The sequence below is a fragment of the Eurytemora carolleeae genome, unplaced genomic scaffold, assembly GCF_000591075.1.
Source record: "Eurytemora carolleeae unplaced genomic scaffold, Eaff_2.0 scaffold1029, whole genome shotgun sequence".
Lineage (NCBI taxonomy): Eukaryota > Metazoa > Arthropoda > Copepoda > Calanoida > Temoridae > Eurytemora > Eurytemora carolleeae.
The window spans coordinates 66,466-81,342 of record NW_019396919.1 but is presented as its reverse complement, the minus strand read 5'-3'; the positions used below and the strand labels follow the sequence as shown (position 1 = coordinate 81,342).

The 14,877-nt window shown below is 31.8% G+C and overlaps 2 protein-coding genes across 2 annotated transcripts; one reads left to right on the top strand and one right to left on the bottom strand.

Moving 5' to 3' along the window:
- LOC111710113 (uncharacterized) lies at window positions 1-4,910 on the bottom strand. The gene is made up of 8 exons (XM_023484142.1): window positions 4,732-4,910; window positions 3,542-3,588; window positions 2,684-2,744; window positions 2,554-2,565; window positions 2,097-2,174; window positions 1,453-1,518; window positions 334-428; window positions 1-274 (listed from the first exon to the last, which is right to left on the bottom strand). The coding sequence occupies exons 2-8, from the start codon at window positions 3,550-3,552 to the stop codon at window positions 184-186; spliced, it is 414 nt and encodes a 137-aa protein (XP_023339910.1). The 5' UTR covers window positions 3,553-3,588; window positions 4,732-4,910; the 3' UTR covers window positions 1-183.
- Window positions 4,911-11,846: 6,936 nt separating this feature from the next.
- LOC111710119 (CCR4-NOT transcription complex subunit 7) lies at window positions 11,847-13,515 on the top strand. Its single transcript, XM_023484153.1, has one exon. It carries the CDS (start codon window positions 11,862-11,864, stop codon window positions 13,017-13,019), a length of 1,158 nt encoding a protein of 385 aa, XP_023339921.1. The 5' UTR covers window positions 11,847-11,861; the 3' UTR covers window positions 13,020-13,515.
- Window positions 13,516-14,877: the final 1,362 nt, after the last annotated feature.

Below are 14,877 nucleotides of genomic sequence, written 5' to 3'. Positions count from 1 at the left end.
CAAGATTTAAGCCGGCGCTCAATTGAAACCGGTTTTTGTGGGATTTGAGAAGTCGCTCAAATTCATTAAATTCTGACACTGTTACTATATATTTCTACTATATTAATGGCCTCTTGGGTGCGAAAGGGTTAAAGCACTATTTTAAAATATATAATTTTTTAAATTATGAAAGCTGTTTAGTCTTCAAGATTCTTCATTTGTTGATGAACAATTTGAGTTGTTCATTGCCTTCATTGCTTGCCATGCTTCAAGCTCCTCAACTGCTTTCAATTGACTGGTAAAATAACAAAATAATTTTTTACAAATAGTATTCTAATTATTTTAAAAGGTTACCTAATGACAGTAGAGAATGCGTATGGAATGACGGTAAGACTGACAACCAGAGTAAAGAGTAGAATAAGAAAGGTTGGTAGGATTTGTTTTATATCCTGAATAAACATTCAGAAATTCATCTCAAAGCAATTTAGTTTTTGCAATAAAATCAAATTTTCAACCTAGTGGTTAATATTTTAAACTTAACGATTTGATCTAACAAAATTTATAGTTTGAATTATCAAAGGTCTGCAAAATTGGGTTACAAAGATTAGAAAATCAGAGTTCCTGACAAAAACTCAATTCTTTTTTACTTTTATTTAAAAAGCACCAAGTTTTGCCTGAAAATTAAGGTTTTAAATAAAATATTAATATGTCTAAATTAATCAAGAAATAAACCCAAGGGCTAAATGTAATTTTATTTAGAAATATTTTTAGTATTAGACCAGAATTGATCAATTTGAGCTTTCTTGGCTTAATTAAGATTCGACATGACTATCTAGGGATTAACCCGCCGAACCAACAAAAAATCGGGTATATTTTTTAAAGGTTTAAAAGCTCCGTGGCCGAATTTTAAGAATTTGAGCCGTGGTTTAAATTTAAGCCGCGGCTTAATTATGATTGGTTTCACTTAAAATTGTATCAAATGTTTCAATTTAAACCGGGTTTTGGCGGATTTAAGCCGCGACTTAAATTCTTTAAATTCGGCCTCTGGCCTCAGATAAAGTGGATAAGGTCGGGGTTGTTCAGTTACAGTAGTCGGCGTTTATATCACTGCAATGAAGACGACCTTTATATTTAAATTTTGATTTCAAACAAGCTATTTTCAAATTACAATTTTACAAGTAAAAAATGAGAATCTGGTAATTGGCAGCTACTCGAGGCTTCCATGCTGTTTGAAGGCTTGGTAGAAATCAAAAATTAAATCGGAACTCATCTTCATTGTATTAATATATACGATGACGACTGTATGACGTAGAGGGGGGGGGGGTCAATTTATGACCAGCTTTCGGAGGTGTTATATATATTTCTGAAGAAGAAAATAAAACTGTAAAAAAATATGATTTTGAAATATAAAACTTTCCTACTTTAAGATAAAATCTTCTAATTGAAGCCCCTTTTAATCAAAATATATTTAACCTTCATTGAAATTTTCCTGTTCCGAACATCAATATTACCAGATGTAGAGTCTCGAAGGCCCAAACTCTGATAAAAAAATTATATTTCCGTGTCTAAAAATTCATGAATTCACAAGAATTATGTTCACTAAGATCTTCTATGTTGTATGAAACTTAGGTCTATTGTTTTACAACCTGGGTTTACTTATAGAAATAACCAGAAAAATGTAGAATAGGAAGACGACATTAAAGCTAGTATTAATTGTATTTGATGTGGTTACAAAGCAAATACTTTTACTAGCAACTTATTAAATTACTGATTAAGTAAATTGAGCCAAGCACAATATGAGTATTGGGTCTACTATTCTATACCTTAGGTCTACTATTCTATACCTTAGGTCTTCTATTCTATACCTTAGGTCTACTATTCTATACCTTAGGTCTACTATTCTATAACTTAGGTCTACTATTCTATACCTTAGGTCTTCTATTCTATACCTTAGGTATACTATTCTATACCTAAGGTCTACGATTCTATACCTTAGGTCTACTTTTCTATACCTTAGGTCTAATATTCTATACCTTAGGTCTATTATTCTATACCTTAGGTCTACTATTCTATACCTTAGGTCTACTATTCTATACCTTAGGTCCACTATTCTATACCTTAGGTCTACTATTTTTTCTCATTAGTTTTCTGTGTCCAACAGCTTTTCCTGGAACCCCTGTTGTGTATATTTTCCCCTAATCAAACAAATTATATCAGAAATAAAAGTAAAACATAACAATATAACATTAACAATACAAAAGCAAAATACTTTATAAGGTTGAATTAAAGGGCGTCAACCTATAAACCTGACATAATGAGTTATGTATTAAATTTTCCGCCCTATAAGGTTCCTAGATTTTTTAGGTTTTCCCCTGAAGGGATTGTTAAGATTTTGAAAAAAAAATTGCAAAGAGTAAACTAATTTTTGCTTCATGTTTGCTTTTACATGTTTGCTTTAACATGTTTGCTTTAACATGTTTGCTTTAACATGTTTGCTTGAACATGTTTGCTTTAACATATTTGCTTGCCTTTGTCGGAATATTCTTTTAGAAATTTTTGATTTTTAATGATTACCTTTGGTTCTTCCTGTTTCGGTCAAAATTCAGATTTTAGAATTCAATTTTTAATTGGTAATATTATTCTTTGTTTTTAAAATCTGAAGAAAAATGCATATTATTAGAAAATGAAAATAAATCTGATTTTCCATGCTGGTGGGAGGAGGTGAGTTCTCGATCATCTCATATTTTGTTGATGTTTCGCCATTTCTAATTTACAAAAAAGATTGTTTTCATTGAAATAACTTTTAATTATTATTTCTTCATTATTTACTGCCATGGCGGGATATTATGTTATTTTAATGTTCTTTATATCAAAAGGGATATCAGTGCATACTATAAACAGCGCAGTGGGAGAAGGTTGAATATATACTAGTACAACTTTGTGACATTGTAGATCCTTTAGCTTTGATTTTGCACACAAGAATGAGAAAAAGCTAATTTATCCGGTTTCATATTAGAAATTCACAACAAATATTTTAGTTTATCTCAATTTCTCTTAAATTAAATAAAAAGAGGAGCTATATAGATTTTAATCATACATCTTAAATTGAACTTAAATAAAATTTTAAATTAAAATTTTAGTTGAATGTGATATTACATAGATGAAGAACCCGGCGTTGCCCGTGGAAAAAAAATATTCAACAAAAATTTTAAAATTTTTTTTTTGAATTTTATAGCCTATAACTTCCCGGCCACCCATGAATCTCCACAAAAAAATTTCAGCCCAATCGGTCCAGCCGTTTTGCCGGCTTTACGCAACATATGTCTTGTTTATATATATATCAAATGTCTTGTTTTATTATATAGATAAGTAAAAGGCATAAAAAGTGGGACAAGAAAACTATCTGAAATAAAATCTAATTTCTACTGAATGCTGTTTTAATTTAATATTAATGTGAATTATAACTTGAACATTTGTTTAAAAGAATTAAATTCAGTGGTCTGTTATAAAAATGTTTTTTCTAAAAGTCGTCTTTGTATAACCAGTTTATCCGCCATTTTACCTTTCTCTCATCTCTGCCCCTCCTCCCAAGCTCCTCCCCACCTCACACTATAAAAATATAATTTTTTTTAAATCGTCACAAGAATCTGAAATGGATACTTTTATCAAACTTTATAATCATTATATTTTTGCAACTTGATTGAAAATGTATGCAATCATGTGCAGTGTGCAATGTGTATGCAACCATGTGCATGGTGCAATGTGTATGTAATCATATGCAGTGTGCAATGTGTATGCAATCATATGCAGTTTGCAATGTGTATGCAATGATGTGCAGTTTGCAATGTGTATGCAACCATGTGCATGGTGCAATGTGTATGTAATCATATGCAGTGTGCAATGTGTATGCAATCATGTGCAGTGTGCAATGTGTATGCAATCATGTGCAGTGTGCAATGTGTATGCAATCATATGCAGTGTGCAATGTGTATGTAATCATATGCAGTGTGCAATGTGTATGCAATCATGTGCAGTGTGTAATGTGTATGTAATCATGTGCAGTGTGCAATGTGTATGCAATCATGTGCATGGTGCAATGTGTATGCAATCATGTGCATGGTGCAATGTGTATGCAATCATGTGCATGGTGTGCAATGTGTATGTGTTTATTAAATCAAGAAGTTGAGAAAAAATAAATTTATGATACGCACTGTATTTAAATATTGAGTAAAAATAAATAAATTTGAAATAGCCTCATATGTTGAACTTTTCATAACCAAATTTAAGATATTTTGATGACACAAAAGTAATAGTTAAAATATTTGATTTTTTTTATTTAAATGATTTTCTATATATATAAATACGAAGTTTAGTCGAAATGATGATTCGACATATTTAATTTCAAAGTAGAAATATTTTAATCAACACATTTTTTCATTATCATTACATTTGTATGATTTGGTTTTGGATTTGGATTTTGGACTTTTTATTGTAAAAACGTATCATTGAATCCCTCGGGGGTTTAAATTTCCATTGATTCTAATTTGTCTGGGAGTAAATGACATTCCTTAAGTAAAAAATTACAAATTATTTTTATCATTTATTATTATTTTTAAAAGGGGCGGGATTAAATGAAAATTGTTGTATACAAAAAAAAATCTTTTTTAATTAGGATTTTTTTTTGAAAATTATCGCTCAATTAACAAATTGTTTGGAAATAATTGCTGATTTAAAAATAACTTATTTACAAACCTGCTCCACCGCGGTAGCAATCTTTAAGTTTTCTGAAAAAAGGGATTGTTCATATTTCTGGATAATGTTGGAATTACCAATTTTGAAACGGAAGATTTGGTTTGGTGTACACCCTATGCAAGTGCTCACTGCAAGATAATAGATAAAATAATAATAAGAATAAAACTCATTATGATCATTATTTTTCAATTTATAATAAATAATTGAATTTGCATGATTCTGTGGTGCTGCAGAATGCATTTTTCCTCCTTCTGTTTTTAATATCCCTTTATTCCATTCTTCTTCTCTTTAATATTCCTTCTTCCATTCTTCTTCTTTTTAATATTCCTTCTTCCATTCTTCTTCCCTTTAATATTCCTTCTTCCATTCTTCCTCTCTTTAATATTCCTCCTTCCATTCTTCTTCTCTTTAATATTCCTACTTCCATTCTTCTTCTCTTTAATATTCATCCTTCCATTTTTCCTCTCTTTAATATTCCTTCTTCCATTCTTCTTTTATTCTTTTATATTATTTTTAATCAATTCCTTCAATTTCATATTCACAACTTTACACCTACATAAAATCCTAGTAACAGGATATCAGCTAGATTAAGCTGATATATTAAGTTCACTAAACAGTTGCACTGTATACTGTATACAAACTATATAATATTTGGAATGAAAGCCAGAAAACCATAGATACCTAGTATTCACCCACTTTACCCAGTATACTCAGCAGAGAGACAATTTACTTGGAACATTGGCGGCTTTGATTTAATAAAGGGAGAAAAGTTTGTATATAAGATCAATGCATGATTTAATGAAAGAAAAATGGATTGAATGAGAGAAGAATGGATATAATGAAAGAAAAATGTATGAAATGAAAGAAGAATGGATGGAATGAAAGAAGAATTGATTGTATAAAAGAAGAATGAAATGAATGACAGAAGAATGATTTTAATGAAAGAAGAATGGAATAAATGAAAGAAGAATGGAATAAATGAAAAAAGAGTGGATTAAATGAAAAAGAATGGATTGAATGAAAGAAGAATGGATTGAATGAAAGAAAAATGTATGAAATGAAAGAAGAATGGATTGAATGAAAGAAGAATGGATTGAATGAAAGAAGAATGGATACAATGAAAGAAGAATGGAATAAATGAAAGAAGTGTGGATTAAATGAAAAAGAATGGATTGAATGAAAGAAGAATGGATTCAATGAAAAAGAATGGATTGAATGAAAGAAGAATGGATTCAATGAAGGAAGAATGGATACAATGAAAGAAGAATGGATACAATGAAAGAAGAATGGATTGAATGAAAGAAGAATGGATTCAATGAAAGAAGAATGGATGCAATGAAAGAAGAATGGATTGAATGAAAGAAGAATGGATACAATGAAAGAAGAATGGATTCAATGAAAGAAGAATGGATTCAATGAAAGAAGAATGGATACAATGAAAGAAGAATGGATTGAATGAAAGAAGAATGGACACAATGAAAGAAGAATGGATACAATGAAAGAAGAATGGATTGAATGAAAGAAGAATGGTTTGAATGAAAGAAGAATGGATTGAATGAAAGAAGAGTGGATTTGTTGATATAGTAACTCCGTAATCGTTCCCTGTTTTGATAAAAAGGTTGAGGATCGTGTCCTAGTTGAGACATTGATAGTCCTCGCCAAAGTAGTCGTGAAGATCGTGTTCTAGTTGAGACATTGATAGTTTACGAGATCGTGTCCTAGTTGAGGCATTGATAGCTCAAGATCGTGTCCTAGTTGAGACATTGATAGTTTACGAGATCGAGTCCTAGTTGAAGCATTGATAGCTCAAGATCGTTTCCCAGTTGAGACATTGATAGTGTACGAGATCGTGCCCAGTGCAAGCGGCGTTGATCGATTAAGAGTTTGAGTCCTGGTTGACATTGATAGTTAACCTGATTGTATCCGGTTTTAGACATTAATAGATAAGTGAAACTGGATTATACCTGGACAGAAACAGGTTAAAGAAAACATTCTGGAGTAGGGTATTTACTAAATGAGGAATGTATTGAATGATAGGAAAAAGAATTGAATGAAAGAAGAATTATTGAATGAAAAAGAATAGATTGAATAAAAGGAGATTGTATATAAAAGAAGAAGGGGTTGAATGCAAGAAGAATGGATTAAACAAAAGAAGAAGGAATTGAATGTATGGAATATGGATCATGAATATAAAGAATGGATTGAATAAAGTGGACATTGACTCAATGAAAGGGGAAAGGATAAAATGAAAGGGAAAAGGATTGCATGAAAAGTGAAAGGATTAAATGAAAGTGAAAAGGATTGCATGAAAGGGGAAAGGATTAAATGAAAGGGAAAAGGATTGCATGAAAGGGGAAAGGATTGCATGGTGAAAGAATTTAAGGAAAGGGAAAATCAATCAAATCAAATCAAATCAAATATTTATTGCACGAAGATTATATTCAAGTTTTTAAGTTTAGGTGAAGAAAGAGATGTACATACATGAAAGGTTGGAATTTTAAAATCTACTTAACTAGTGTTTAAAAAACAAGGACACAATAGCCTTTCACAAGTGAACCCCTGTAATTTATCAATAAGATAGGCTTTAGATTTAGAGGCAGATTTAAAAATATTTTTAGATTCGAACTGCTTAATTACCACAGGAAAATTATTCCATGCAGAAGGAACAGATACAAAAAGGAATCTTCTAAGAAATTCAGATCTGACTCCGGGTACAAAATAATCATCAGCATTTCTAAGTCCTGGATTCAACCCTCGTTCAGAGTTTTGTAAAAAATAATCCTGGTAAGATATTTCTATCATAAGAAAACATAAAAATCATATTTTGCTGTAAAATAAGATCATCAAGGGGCAGAATATTAAGCTTAAAGAACAAGGGTTCAGTATGGGCGTTATATTTAGCATTGCAGATAATTCTCACAGCTTGCTTTTGTTTAATACGGATCAAGTTAAGAATCTTGCTACTAGTACAACTATAGACAGGTAGACAGTAAAGTAAGTGAGGATGGAAAAGAGCATAGTATAAAGATTTTAAACCTGAGAGAGAGAGAAAGTTTTTAGCGTTTCTTATCATGTAGAGAGACCGATTAAGTTTAGAGATTAATTGGCTGATATGAAAATCAAATGACAAGTTTTCGTCAATATACACACCAAGAACTTTGTATGCAGGAACTTTAGACGAGTTTAGAATACGTTCAATTGGATAAATAAGATCAGGATTTCCAGATTTACCGATGTCATTATTATTGAAGAAAAAATCTACATCAGGAACGAACTTGTTCTTTGGATGGAAGACCATTATTTTAGTTTTAGAAGCATTAATTGAAAGTTTATTAGCTCTAAGCCAGGTTCCCATTTTTTGCAATTCAAGGTTTATAACAGAAGCTAGGTCAGCAATATTGGGACCTCTAACTAAACCAGTTGTATCATCTGCGAATAGTATATTGAGTAATGAATTAGATAAAGGCATATCATTGATGAAAAGTAAAAATAGAATAGGACCCAGGATTGAACCTTGAAGAACAGACATGATAATACTGCAGTAGAATTCAGATAAAACTCCGTTAACCATAACAACTTGCTTCCTGTTCTTTAAATAACTCTCAAACCATTTAAGATGTATCCCGCGAATGCCTATCTTTTCAAGTTTTAGAAGCAGAATATCATGATTAACTAAGTCGAACGCTTTTTGTAGATCCAGAAAAATGGCAACTGCAAAATCGTTCTCATTCAGAGCTTCAGTTATAAATTTCAGGATATGCATGAGAGGTTGTAAAGTAGAAAGTGTAGATTGAAATCCAAATTGATACTTATAAATGATATAATTAAGGTTTAGGTAATTATTTAGTTGAGAAACAACAATTTTTTCAAGAATTTTACTGAGAGTAGGAAGGCAGGATATGGGAGGAAAAGTATCTATGCCACCAGCTTTAAATATAGGTAAATATAGGTAAATATAGGTAAATATAGGTAAATACAGGTAAATATAGGTAAATATAGGTAGAACAAAAGGACTAAATAAAATGTGAAAGACTATGAGAAGAATGAATTACATTTATATATGGGAAGGAATAGCAAAGGAATGAAAGGAATGGATGCAACGATTTAAAAGAGATTGCGCTCTCTGGATTATTCTCTAGTCTTGGTTGGGTTTAATTATATAAAGTTGTATACAGAGTATACTGTGTTTTATGTGGACAAAGAATCTACGTAATGTTCATCTTGCGTTTCATTGTTTAGTGGAAACAGGTTTACGAAATAGAAATAAAATAACAAAATTGTTGAAAAATATCCACAAAAAACATACCCACTAGCGTTAACACATTTTTAATAATGGTAATTTTACCATTTTTAAAAAATATACATAAATTTTGTATCATCATACCATCATACATCTAAAATCTACGTAAATTAAAAAATTTTGTGACATGATGTAAAATATTTTTTCTCTTTGTGTTTTACATTTTTCATAAAAGGGTGTTTCTAATTCTAAATCACGAACGAATGACGATTTCATGTTTGTAACGTGAGATGATATTGTCCGATTAAAGTTTGATTGCTGTATTTTGAAATCTAATCACTGCTGAATCTTGACGCATTTTGAAATCTAATCACTGCTGAATCTTGACGCATTTTACCGTCGTAATTGTGTGAAGTAAATGAAAACATTGAAATGCGCCCGTTCATGGAGTTACAGAAAAAAAAAACGAAAAAGAAGAAAAATTATTTTAAGCTAATTTTTTTTTGTTAAAAAAAACAGTTTAACTTAAAGAAATGTTTATGACCTCGATCCGGATCCATTTCTTTTCAGGTCGGATTCAGGATCCGGATCCGTATCAAAATTAAATGGATCCTAAGCACTTCCTGCACTAATCATCGTTCGAACCCCTGGACACAGAGACAAATCGTTTGAACCCCCATGGACTATCTAGTATCTATCTATGTATCTATATATCATCTATCTAGTTATTTATCATCTATCTAACTTTTTATCTATTAATATATCTGTTATAGTTATATATAAAAAAAAAACTATATTATATATAATATTGCTTGGTAGAGACTATAGAGTCCTATAGCTTTGTGTGTCGATAAATACATACTTTCGAGTTTGAGAGCGAGTTGTATCTATATTGATACATACTTAAGAATACAGAGAGAATTGTTTCTTGATTGATACAGACTAAAGTATTATTGGAGTAAGGCATTTGTTACATAACTATAATTGTTTATCAAGTAACTGTAGCGATTTTAGATAAAAGGGAAAAAATAAAGTTAAATTTGAAAATAAACTGCAGATTAGGGCAAGCTCTTTTTTTGCCCACCACACCTGATTTTAACCTTGAGATGCTCGGGGGGGGGGGGGGGGGGGGGGGGGGGCAAGAGGACTATTGTCCCCCTCCATGTATACCCTACTTATCTGCATATATATCTATATACTAGCTATTTATACTTCTATCTGTCTGTTTGTTCTTAAATTCATTCTATCTATCTTGCTATATTTCGATCTATTTATGGCCTGGTTAGAAAATGCAGTAAGGCTTGGTTAGGCTGAAGCATGACTGCACTGTATTGGCCTTAAGCCAGAGACGTGCTTACCATGAGAAATAAAGTACACATAGAAATATTTTTATAATTATCTATCTATTCGTAGTCGTAGAGCATGCAATTCATCTATCCATTGGTCTGTTTATTCATGTATTCATTGGTCTGTTTATTTATCTATCCATTGGTCTGTTAATTCATCTATCCATTGATCTGTTTATTTATCTATTCATTGGTCTGTTTATTCATCTATTCATTTGTCTAATATATATATATATATATTCATATCTGTTTATTTATCTATTCTGTCATTTAACTAAAATATATATATTTTCATATCTGTTTATTTATCTATTCATTTGTCTAAAATATATATATATATATATTCAAATCTGTTTTTTTATTCATATGTCTTTTCTTTCGTTCCATATGCATCCATCTATGTATCTATCTAGAATGTGTGATCATATATATATATATATATATATATTAATATCCCTATTTATCGTTATCTTCTGCATTTTTTTTAATCTCATTGCTCATCTCAACATACATTATTCACATCTCTCTATTGATATCTCGTTTCATCTCTTTATTCAGACATGTCTATATTCATATTTCTTTTAATTTCTGTTTTCATATTCTAAGGCCTTTTCGTCTTTTTATCTATCCGTAGTTGGTTTGAAAATTATGTTGAATCCACAGATTTATTAATACATTTGAAACATTTTGAATTTTTTTTTATTAAAAAAAATTTAAAAACAACCTTTTTGGAATAATTTAATTAAAAATATATATATTCCGCGGAATTCCTGCAGTTTTTGATCCGTACGCGATGATATGAAAATTAGATCTAGTGCAATTGGTTATATTCTACGAGTTACGATTATCAATTGACTTCAAAGTGTAATATAATTCATGATTGGTATATTTTATACTCTGCTTAATTATTTTTTGTTAGACTGAGAGTTTGTTCTTTGAAAATTTACTATTTTAGAAGTTGTAGTGTCAACTTTTACGCATTTATACTCTCCCTCCCTTTTCAGTGGCATCCCCTCCCCCCACCAACGGCCCATTTTGACGGGGGGAGGAAGGTTAAGTTGTGAAGCTGCTTGGGGGAGGGGATAGGCTGGCAGCCCAGCCCAAGCATTGACGCACATATCAGGGAACTTGCAAATTTTTACGCGGAAAACACAAACAATAAAAAATTTACTAAGTAAATTTTTGGCTTATTATTTTTATTCGGTAATATTAGGATGGGATATTGTTCTGCAAAACAAAAAAATTAGAATATAACGCACATCAATATGAATTTCGACTAATTAATATGGCCAGTGGTTTATAAATCTTACAAATCTAAATTGAGACATTTCAAATGTTTTCAAATATAGTAATTTCGATCAGTAATTTTGATGAGCTGAAGATCACAAATATCAAAATGTTAATATAGGATGAACATATTGTTTGACAACGTGATAAAAATAAATCTTGGCAAATAACTCCGTGTTGTAAGTTCCCTTCACCTTCCCAGCTGATTACCTATTGACCAATGAGAACCCGAGTTTCAGTTTTCATCCAATAAGACGATGTTAGACCACAAAACTGGGGAGAAGGGGACAGAACAAAGAAGACCTCTGCCAAGAGAGGACAACGCTGAAATGCTGCTTGACTATAAAGACCCAATTATGGTGAAATCTAATGTGATAGAAAGCGACGAGGAGGAGACGATTCAAATCTTGGACAAGAGAAAAAACCAAACAATTTCTGAATACGATAGTGAGTCCTCGTCAGAAAACGAGGATGCCATATCGACGGGAGAGTGTAGTGATAAGGATCTAGATCTCAGCATTATTGTTCCAGAAATCCGAGAAGTCTGGAATTACAACCTTTACGACGCGTTCTCGCAAATATGTCGACTTGTTGGCGATTATCCATTTGTCGCCATGGACACAGAATTTCCGGGTATTGTCGCCAAGCCCATCGGAAATTTTTCCACAATGGACGAGTACAAGTATCAACTAGTCAAATGCAATGTAGATCTATTAAAAATGATCCAGTTGGGTATGACCCTGTTTGACGGAGAGGGTAATCGGCCCCCTGGTGTGTGTACCTGGCAATTTAACTTTAAATTTTCTCTTAATGACGATCTGTACGCGGAGGATTCCATTGATCTTCTGGTGAATTCAGGAATACAGTTCGAGCAACATTCCACAGAGGGGATTGAACCCGTTGCCTTTGCCGAGATGTTGTTAAGCTCTGGACTTGTTCTCATGGATAATGTAACCTGGTTAACCTTCCACAGTGCTTATGACTTCGGGTACCTACTCAGCCAGTTAACCTGCCAGCAGCTTCCAGAATCTGAGACTGAGTTTTTAGAAACCCTACGACTGTATTTCCCTAACATGTATGACATTAAATACCTCATGGCATCTACTGATAATCTCAACGGTGGTTTGCAGAAGGTAGCGAACGAGCTCCGTGTGAAACGAATTGGTTCCCAGCATCAAGCAGGGTCAGACTCCCTGCTCACAGGGGAGGTCTTCTTCAAGATGTACCATGATTACTTTAGTGAAGGACTGGATGATATGAAGTATAACGGATATATTTGCGGACTGGGAGCAGGAGCTCCAAACTCCACATCTACTCCCTCAAAGATCCACAGGGAGCTGTTTGATGAGACTGTGTGTATGGAGTTGTCGGAGCTACATGTCTCGATTGCAACATCACCTGTTCGAAACCATTAACTTCGTAAACTCAGCGATTCGAACTATTTGCCAAGTTACTTAGTCTTTCATTACCATCAGCCGAGATATTGTCCATGCATTTTGTTGATACAAATTTTAAGTTATTCTATGTATTGGGAAGTATCCTTTTAGTCAAGCCATGTTTAATGCACACATGATGAAAAGTATGGTCTGTGATAAAACGACACGATTTAACCATTTTTGGATAGAATTCTACTTAAACCTGAGTTAATGTACCTATATAAGTATGAGTATTCTGGACGCCCAGGAAGTCCCCATTTATCCTCCCTGAACAACCTCAACCCCTTCAGCTGGGACTTCCTGGTATCTCTAAATGTCTTGTTACAAAAAACGAAGAAAATGAATTAAAAAAGACGAAAAAGTTTCATATTTAATGCTTCAAACGAAACTTGATGCTGTGTTGCGCTATTTGTCTTAAATAGTAACTTTGTAGTTCGTATATTTGTTTGATAAATTATAGATTTAATCTTGTGTACTTAAATGTTATTTATTTTGTTCCGAGTGTTTTGTGAGTGATTTTAAAGCGTAAACAATGATTGTTCACTTAGAACTATTCAAAATGATTATGTCAGATTTGATATTTTAATCTTGTTAATATTTAAGTTCAAAACTATTTTTAAGTTTCTTTTCAAAGCCCTGTCTATAAGTCTGAACATTTCTATCGTTGTGTGTTATGAGAGTGCTTTCAGTTTTTCTAGTTAATGTAATGAGATCAGTGAAAACATGGATGCCCAGGGTGTTCCAATAAACATGGGAATTAAAAGACTAATTGCAGCCGCATTAATTTCCGCCAGTTATTGAATGTTTAAAGAGCTTATAAAAGTATAGACGGAAGTTTTAGAAAATCTGCCTTGCATATTCAAAATTTACGGGATAATTGAAAGAATGTAAATTGTCTAAACGGGCAAAAAAAAGGTTTTACTCTCGCAGGTAGAAAAACTCGGGTTTGGAAATTAATTTCGATATATTTTATATCCTCTTCAGTACAGAAAATGACCTAAATTATTACAAATTAAAAATAAAGATAATGTAACAAATAGCTGTCTAGAAATTTATAAAAACAAATTATGGGAGGGTTATTTTTTGAAGTGGAATAAACAAATGAAAAGCGTAAGAAGATTTGTTTTTATTTAAAAAATCCGTAAAAGTTAGAACAAATTTGGAATTCCCAAGACTTAATTAATTATCTAAATATTTTAAGGGGAATTTTGTTTATTTAAGAATGCCAAGCGGTTCAGAGAGGAAATAGAAGTCTTCACTTAATTTCCATTTTTATTGGAATACTCTGAATGACATAATAAAAGGGAACAGATTAAGCATGAATAGGAAAATATAAGGATGAAAGGAACGTTTAGATTAAGAATGAATAGAAGTTAAACGTTGAATAAGAACGGATTAAGAATAAATAGGAACAGATGAAGGATAAACAGAAACATCTAGATGGAGAATGAATAGGAACATATGAAGGTTGATGAAGAATGAATGGGATCAGATTAATGTTGAATAAGAACAGAAAAAGAATGAATAGGAACAGAAGAAGGTTGTAGAAGAGCAGATTAAGAATGAACAGGACCAGATAAAGGTTGATTAAGAATGAACAGGAACATATGAAGGTTGAATAAGAATGAACAGGAACATAAGAAGGTTGATTAAGAACAGACAAAGCATGAATAGGAACAGATGGAGGTTGAATAAGAAAAGATAAAGAATGAATTGTAACAGATAAAGGTTGAATAAGAACAGTTTAAGAACGTCTTGGAACAGATAAAGGTTGAATAAGATATTAGTGAATAGGAATAGATAAAGGTTGATTAAGAACAGATTAAGAATGAACAGG

What these genes read in the sequence shown, in the direction of transcription:
- LOC111710119 (XM_023484153.1), top strand. Translation starts at nt 11,862, where the DNA reads ATGTTAGACCACAAAACTGGGGAGAAGGGGACAGAACAAAGAAGACCT.
- LOC111710113 (XM_023484142.1), bottom strand. An exon ending in GAAAAAATAGTAGACCTAAG is followed by an intron (nt 1,519 to 2,096) that starts GTATAGAATAGT and finishes TTTTTTTATCAG; the next exon opens with AGTTTGGGCCTTCGAGACTC. An exon ending in GCATTCTCTACTGTCATTAG is followed by an intron (nt 275 to 333) that starts GTAACCTTTTAA and finishes TTATTTTACCAG; the next exon opens with TCAATTGAAAGCAGTTGAGG.